We start from the raw sequence: 8,598 nt of genomic DNA on the forward strand, positions 1-8,598 counted from the left end.
GTATTTGAGAAGGGCAGGCATCACCTCCTAAAACATCTTCCTCAGATGGGGGACCCTTATGATCTCCAAGGAAGAGCAGGTGAGCCCCTTCCACAAGGAAACCTCAACACATCCACCTAGCTGTCTCCATTCCAGGTCTCTGGGCACCTTTCCTTCCCTACTAAGACCATGTGATAAGTGCAGGAGATCGTCCAGGGTGGCAGATTCAGTCTTTTTAATAAATGAGCCATAATAATGAAGAATACAAATAATAAATGCTGGTGAGGTTGCAGGAGAAAACAAACTTACACACTGTTAGTGGGACTGTAAGTTAATACAACCACTAAGGAAATCAGTATGGAGGGTCCTCAAAAGACGAGGCATGAAACCACCGTATGATCCAGCTATACTGCCCCTTAGTATTAATCCAAAAGAATTAAAATCAGTATATTATAGCAATGTATACATATGTCCATAGCTGTGCAGTTCACAATAGCCAAACTATGAAACCAACCTAGACATCCATCAACAGATGAATGCAAAAGAAAAGGTGAGATACATACACAAAACTTACATAGACCTAAAAAAGAACAAAATTATGTCATTTGCAGGAAAGTGGATGGAATGGAAGAGGATTGTGATAATCAAATAAGCTAGACTCAGGAATTCAAGGGTCATATGCTTTCTCTCATATGGGATGGCACCACTCAAGTTCAACCCATCTCTAGGAACCTTCTTTAGGATTTTCTGAGGCTGTTCAGAATTTGAGAAAAGATGCTTCCACTGGAGAGAAAAGGGGGAATAAAAGGGACCTCAGGAAAATAGAAAACAGACAAGTAGAGTCCAGGAAGGAATGGGGGTGGGGAAAAGTAGGGAAAAGGGGGCAGCATTTGAGAAGGGCAAATGTCATCATGAAAAACACCCTCCTCAGACAGGGGCCCTTTATGGTCCCCAAGCAAGGTGGGTCTGCAATGACCTACAATTGTGTTGTGTACATGGACACACAGGCCACATCGAGTCTCACTATTTTGTATAATTAGAGTGCACCAATAAAAAATAGAAAACAAAAAAAAAGTCTCATATTATATCAGGGGTCCCTCTCTGTCATTCTCCCTGGAGTGTGATCACTGCTCCTTCTCTCATTCCTTCAGCCTAGGGTTGCCCAGTGCTTCCAAGCCACAAGTGCCTCGCCCTGCTGTTGTTGGTTCCCTTACTCTGCCCACACACTGATAAACAGCCTCTTCATTAAATTCTCCTGCACATCCCACGCAGTATGTCCTCCAGAACACTCACCCATGCTGCAATCATCTTTTCTCAATTTCTGACAAGATTCAGAAAATCCTAAAGGAGGTTCCGAGAGATGGATTGAAAACACTTGAGTGGTGCCATCCCATGTTGCTCCGATCATCACCCATGGTCCCAGCAAAGACCACAGCACTCAACTCCCATTTATGGCAGGGGACAGTGGAGGACGGATACCAAGGATTGAACTCGGGGCACTCAACCACTGAGCCACATCTCCAGCCCTTTTTTGTATTTTACTTAGAGACAGGGTCTCACTTTTTTTTTTTTTTTGTATTTTACTTAGTTGTTTAGGGCCTTACTAAGTTGCTGAGGCTGGCTTTGAACTTGTGATCCTCCTGCCCCAGCCTCCTGAGCTGCTGGAATTACAAGTGTGCACCACTTCACTTGGCTGGACTCCTCTTTATGTAGTGACTTCCTTTCCTACCAAAAAGGGTTGGGGTGAATTGTGCGTGAGCCCTTTGTTCTCAGACGTTCACTCCCACTCCCTGGTGCTTGACCATCAATCTCAACATTTGCTCCACTGTTTTTCATGGGGATTCATTGGTTCTTCTTTCGAGAAGACTCATGGCTTAAAGGGCTACTATGGAAACCAGAGCACTGTGTTTCAGGGCTGCATGTACTACCTTTGGGATACCCAGAGTCATCCCTCTGTGTCCCTAACTGACCATGAAATCCGAAATTAACACTTCAGTGAAAATCCTCATAGTTCCTTCGAACCATTCTTTGTCATGTTAGAGCAAGCAGAGTCAAGGCTAAAAAGACTTTTACTAAAAATTTGTATGAATTCAAAAGACAGAGAATGCACTTTATTGGCATTAATATCGATTTTCTCAGCATATTGTGAAAAGTGAACAAGGTTAAATTCAACCCCCAGAATGACAGAATGAAAGACATTTGAATAAAATTGGAGTTTAAGAAAAGTCACAGAATCAGCTACTTTAAGATTTTGGTGAAGGCAAGAGCTAGACAATCACAGACCTTTCTCCTCTGAGCCTACAGTGCAGTTTTACCCCTACAAATGTAAGATTTCTGAATTTTGTTTGTTTGTTTGTTTTATTGATTGTTCAAAACATTACAGAGCTCATGATATATCATCTTTCATACATTAGACTCAATTTAATGAGTTACAATTTAAATTTAAAATGTGCTAAGGAAGGAAGAATATTTGTAAATGACAATTTCACCACCGCTTTGGGAGAATATCACATCCAAAAACATGAGTTTCAGAAGTTTTTATACCTAAATGATAGCTTCTAGCTACATATTTTTCTATATATTTTTTTAAATCACAAAGTAGGCTCTTTATAGTAAGGATCTTATAGGGGAATTTAAGGAATGTTGCTGGGGAAAAGAATAAGCCAAATCCAACCTTCTTTGAGCTCTTCTCTTGATCAATTCCCTGCTATTTATCAATCTGAGCAGTCTGTTTCCTGGGTAGATAATTGCTCATTTAAAAAGGAATTGGAACAGTTTTCTCTAAGGAAACTTGAAGTTGGGTTTCTTTTTGGATAATGAAGATTAGTGAGTGCATTGGTTTTGATAAACTTCCAGCCCTTTCTTCCTAAATCTAGTCAAAGGTCAGTGGTTAAACAGAACATAAGACTTTTAAAAGACTTTACAGCCCCATTTCCCAATTCTATCCAATGCATTTAAGTCAATGGCATGTTATCGGCCCAAATCGGAAGATGATTGTGATATACAAACTATGTTGCAAGACTCAAGGCAAAGAAAAACTAATTTGTAGGTATATGAACTAGAGAAATTAATTCTGGTAAAGGAACAAATATTGTTTTGCATTTTCAATGTAAGTATACTGCATCCAGGCCTTGCGCCTAAGCTAAGGGAGACAGGTAACCACCTCCACAGGTATGGTCAGATTAAACAGTCCTTGAATGAAGCCAGGGGTAGAGCTACCTGTGTCACCCATGCAGGTAGGTCTGTGAGGCTTGAGGCCACCAGCTGCGTCCTGCAGACCTCGTAGCTTCAGATGGTCTCACACTCCGTGGTGGCAGTGGAGCAGGCCCCGCAGTCACAGCGGACGGCCACAGGGTAGGTGTAGAAGGGGTCAACTCCAGGGGCACAGTTAGGCAGCTTGACGGTCACCTGCTTGGTCTCGTTGTAGGTACAGACGCGATGATAGGCTTCAATGTAGGGGGGTTCCAGAATGGGTTTCTGTCCCCATAGGGAGAAAAGAGAGAGCCCATAAACATACCATCCTATTTCATTTCCTTGGTACCATTTGTCATTACCAGACATCAGCATGGTTTTTATCTGTTTACTTATTGCTCTGCCTCCTCCCCGTACAAAGGAAACTCCTGAAAGCAGGAAGCTGATTTTGTTCACTGCCATATCCTGAGCTCCTGGAAGAATCTACAGCACACAGAAAGTGCTAGGTGAATATTTAGTAAATGAATACTCTTGGTCAATGTGTAGCTGCTATAGTGTCCCTTCTTCCACTGTAACCCTGTAACAGCACCCAAGTGATCCTCCTGAAACATCAGACATGGCCTCACACCCCACTCCCGCCCACTCAAAGCCCCACTCACTTCCCAGCTCAGTTAGTAAAAGCCAGAGAACTTGTGATCTCCTGCCAGCACCTACATCAGTCTTCCCTGCACCTTCTGTGACAGTCCCACCTTGCTGGCTTCCTCACTAGGCTCCAGCCACAGTGGGCTCTATCATTCCCCAACCCAACCAGGAACAGTCCCAGAGAGGGTCTTTGCATTTGCTCTTCCCTCTGTCTGGAACATTCTGCCATAGGATTTGCTCCTTGGGGTTTTGTTCAAATGCCACCCTCTCAGGGAAGCCTTTCCTGACCATGCTATTTAAAACTGTAACATCCCCCTCCATACCCTAGAGCTTCCTCTTCCCCTTCCTGCTTTTTCTCCTTACATGACATCTCAGGTATTTTATTTGTATGACATTTCTCCTGCTCTAGAGAGTAGGCTCTCGTACGGTAGGGATTCCTGTCTATTTGCTCCCTATGGTACGTAGGCAGGTACCTGGGAGGTTCTCCTAACTGTTATAGAGTCAGCAAAAGAAGAATGCCAGGCAGTTTCCTGAATGTTCTCTGGGTCACTCTGATAAGCAAAGGACTCACTTCCTTCCTTCACCTTGTATTAACCTTGAATTCAAAGACAGTTTTGATCAACAGAGCATATGGGCCAGAGAAAACTCAGCACAAGGTAGTAGTTAAAAATCTCCAACCCTTACATCGTGTGCACGTACAAATATGTAACAAGTAGTAGCACTATTATGTATAATTATAATTATAATACACCAAAACCAAATATGGAAAAAAAACCCATCTCTGGTCCTCATCTATTCAAGAAGCTAAAGCAGGAAGATCAAAAGTTCAAGGCTAACAAGGCAATTTAGCAATACCTCCTATCCCAAAATAAAACAAAAAGGGCTGGGGGTGTGGCTCAGTGGTAGAGTGCATGCCTAGCATGCACAAGGCCCAGGGTTCAATCCCCAGTGTCACAGGGTGAAAATGTGTGTGTGTGTGTGTGTGTGTGTATGCATGGGGGAAAAAAAGTTAAGGGGAAAAAATCTTGAGTCATGTAGGCAGACCTGTCAAGCTTGATTGCCAGATCTACAACTTGTTGGAGACCTTGAGAAATCAACTAAACTCCTTGAAGTCTCAGTGTTCCTATCTGTGAAACAAGACATCCTCATGGGACTGTTGTAGAGATAAGGTGAGATAATATGTACCTAGCACAGGTAAGTGTTCCATAAATGCACTCTGTTGCTGTCATTAGAAGTCATGGCAAAAATGATAACAATCTGTCAAAGGACAGTGTCTTCACTTATTCTAGGCAAAAAAGGTAAGTGAATGGATGAATGGATGGATAGATGGATGAGTAGATAGATTGATGATAGATACACAGATGATAGATGGACAGGCCCAAGATGAAGTCCTTGCATGATGATGAAAATAACAACCTTGCCTTCAACAATGATCATGTAGAAGAGCTAAATTTGTCCTGGGCCATTTTCTCCTACCTTCTTTCATTTACTCTGTGTCCTTTTACCTCAGTATTCTAGGAACATGGGCAGACCAGACACTCAGCTACCTTGTATATCGGATAATTAATCCTTTAGTATAAAACTTCCCAAGCAATATTTGGGACAAACTTTTACTAAAAATAGTATTTGTTGTTTTATCTGAAATTCAAATTTATCTGGGTTTCCTGGGTTTTTTGTTGTTGTTGTTGTTGTTGTTTGTTTGGTTTCACTCTGGGGTTTGGGGGGTTGTTTTTTGGGGGGCAGAAATTGGTGAGTATTTTGGGTTAGTTGATTCATTTTTTTGGTTTTGTTTTTGTTTTGCTTTCCTTTTGCTAAATTGGGCAATTCTAAACCCAGGTCATAAGAAATCACTATTTGCACCAATAGCTTCACTTCAAAAGCAAGTTCAGTCACTTTGTTATCATGAACATCCTTAAATTCAGACATGCTACCAAAAACCAAACAACAAACAAACAGTGCTTTTTATCTCAGAAACCTCCAGTTTCTAGGAAAATGAATCGCATATCTGTATTTATTTCCCCAGGTAACCTCCATTTTCCTAACACAGTAAAGGCACAAACAAAAGTTAGCTAAAATTAGGGACACTCTCCTTTCTTTGTCTTGGCGTTTCCATTTCTCCAGTGAGAGCACAGTCCCCGACCTCCTGGGGGTAACCATGATCCAGCTAAAGACAGTTGCCAACATGTAAGAGAAAAGAGGATGGGTCGAATGCAGAGAAACAGGAGTCTGAGGATATGGTACACAAAGAGCTGTCACTAGCGCAGGGACAAGCAGTGATCCAAAGGTGGCACTGCCAGGCCAAGCCCTGCACATGAGAAGGTGCCCAAGTTCCCTGAGTTCATTTGATGGCAACAGTTACTTAGAAAAACTGAATTTTCACTTGGCTATTAGATCTTAAGCTCCTGAATGATGCAAAGATGAAGCCAATTTGATGGGGTAGTTTCATTTAATTTGTAGATTTCTGCATCATAACCCGATTCCATTCAAAGGGTCATAATTTTATTTAAGCAATATTGGTTTGCTCTCTGAGTCCCTGAAAAATGCCTGTTTTTTCCCTAAAGGAAGAGTCCTTGGGTGGTGCTCACATGCTTCAAAGCTGACTTCCATTAGACCAGAGGACAGACGCCTCTAGGAAGAGGTCAGTCCCTTCTGATCAAGAAATATTTATTGAATGCCTCACCCATGCATGGTACTTTGGCAAAAGCTATGAAAGTTGCAATCAGGAACTTCTGTCCTCAAAAACACTTAAAATCATGTGTGTGGTGGGGGAGGAAGTCAAACAAAAGGTAGAATATAGTGAAGGAATTGCCACAGAGCCAGACAAGGCTCAGAGAAGAAGTTGGCACTAGAGTTCAGCAATGAGGAATAAATATGATAATATGACAGTTGGAAATGAGACGGGATATGAGAAAAAGATCAAGATGAGATTTTATGAGGGTTGTTTAATAAAACATTTAAAAATCAGCCTGACAAAGCCAAACCTAAGAATACATGTAGTCTCTAGGAAAGCAGGCAGATGCCATATTGCTGGACCTTGAAAGTTGGTGACTGAATTGACAGTAGGGGGTGGTGATTAAAGCTTCAGAGCTGGGGGTGACAAGATCAGAGCTGGTACTCCTTCAGTTGCCAACGTGGGCCTTGGTAAGAAGAGTCAGCTAATCACGGTGTGGTGTGATTTGATGAGTGCTCGATAACTCTTTCTCTTCACCCCTTTAACCAGTTCCTCGTCTGAGTCCAGTAGGATTTTAACTTTGTTTAAGACTTTTATCCCCATTTGAATTGAAAGGTCAGTTCTAATTGAATAGAAAGGAGCTTCATAGATGTGTCTATGATGATCCCTGAGGGCCCCATGGAACTGAGGGGAGCAGGGCTACGGAGGCAGCCCTGAAGGAGAGGCCTGGGACCAGCCCTCACCTGCACCACAGCTTAGGGCCTCTTTCTTGGCAAATGGCTGACTTTATCACAAATGAAGGAATACAGGGAGGAGACTGGGTCACAGGCTGGAGACAAGAATTCATTCCCAACCTGCGGTGACTCTCCTCATGACTTCGGAGCCTCCCATCCCTTCAATCCCTCCTTGTGATTTGTAAAATGGGTGAAATAGGAGCATATTTTTACTTCCCTGAGACCACGAATAAAGCTATGAATCTTATCAATGCTATGTTACGGGGGTGACATCATGCTTTCCCGATCAGCTTTACGAGACGCTGTAAGGAGAGGGCAGATGACCCGGTTCTACCTCCAATCACTGAAACAGGGAACACTGTTTTAGAATCAGGCCTGAGCAGTCACGAGTGGAACCACCTACCTCCCAGGTCTCACAGCGACCCCAGCAGGCATCCGTGGTGATCCGAAGGCCCCTGCAGCCCGGCTTCTTGGCCAGGAAAGTAAACTCCCTCACAGCACAGCCCACAAAGGTACGCAGGTCCCCACTGGAGGTGCTGAGGACAGAGCCACAGCCACACAGGAGCAGGAGGGCTGTGGCACCAAGGAACAGGTATGCCAGCTTCATGCTGTTCCTCCCGAGAGGAAAAGAAATCAAGTTTAACAAATCCGGCTGCCCTCCTTGGGGCAGCCACGAACACGTTGGCTGCTATCAAAGGGACCTTGCTCTTAGCATTTCAGGGAAAATGGGCCAAGAAATAGTAAGTACCTACAGACTCCAAGACAGGTGCCCAGAGTTCTCTGTAACAGAGTCAGTATAGATTCCCTGGACCTTTCTGGATATCCAATCCTAGACATGCATTCTAAGACTTTTCCTTACTGCAACCCAAGTGCTGGAGTTGACTTGTATGTTAAAGAAATTTGTCTCTTCAAAATGAGCACCAAACATGAATAACAACAAAGGAATTGCATATCTTGACATAATACATGAATACACATAAGTTATTTTTATGATGGTCCAGGGTATTTGGGTCCCATGCTATATGCTTTGATCAAAATTTTATTTTTGGTGTCACACATGGGGAATGATTGGGAAATAGATAAGTAATAAAAGTAGGCCCTGCACGTGTTGTTACTAACTCAACCCATCACACAACGTGGATATGCAGAAGATTTTATGAAACCAGGCACCTGTCTTGATGGTCATTCATAAAAATGTGTCCTACTTGGCAACAAATTGCCTCTGCTCTATGCTTCTGCTCTAATAAGCACCTCGTTGTGATTCAAATTAATTCAAATGCAGAAAGCATTGGAGTATTTAAAAATGATCCCAATCTGCTGTCAAGTCTATCCTCTCTGGATAGGATATCTGGATGATCCTCTAGGATAGACTAGGATGGT

At 42.8% G+C, this 8,598-nt stretch overlaps 1 protein-coding gene across 1 annotated transcript; it reads right to left on the minus strand.

Moving 5' to 3' along the window:
• Positions 1-2,146: 2,146 nt before the first annotated feature.
• On the minus strand, positions 2,147-8,215 carry GPHB5 (glycoprotein hormone subunit beta 5). Its single transcript, XM_081290503.1, has 2 exons — positions 7,622-8,215; positions 2,147-3,456 (listed from the first exon to the last, which is right to left on the minus strand). The coding sequence occupies exons 1-2, from the start codon at positions 7,823-7,825 to the stop codon at positions 3,268-3,270; spliced, it is 393 nt and encodes a 130-aa protein (XP_081146629.1). The 5' UTR covers positions 7,826-8,215; the 3' UTR covers positions 2,147-3,267.
• Between the last annotated feature and the right edge of the window lie 383 nt (positions 8,216-8,598).

The sequence above is a fragment of the Spermophilus citellus genome (genome assembly GCF_964194105.1).
Source record: "Spermophilus citellus genome assembly, chromosome: 4".
In the NCBI taxonomy this organism is placed as follows: Eukaryota; Metazoa; Chordata; class Mammalia; order Rodentia; family Sciuridae; genus Spermophilus; species Spermophilus citellus.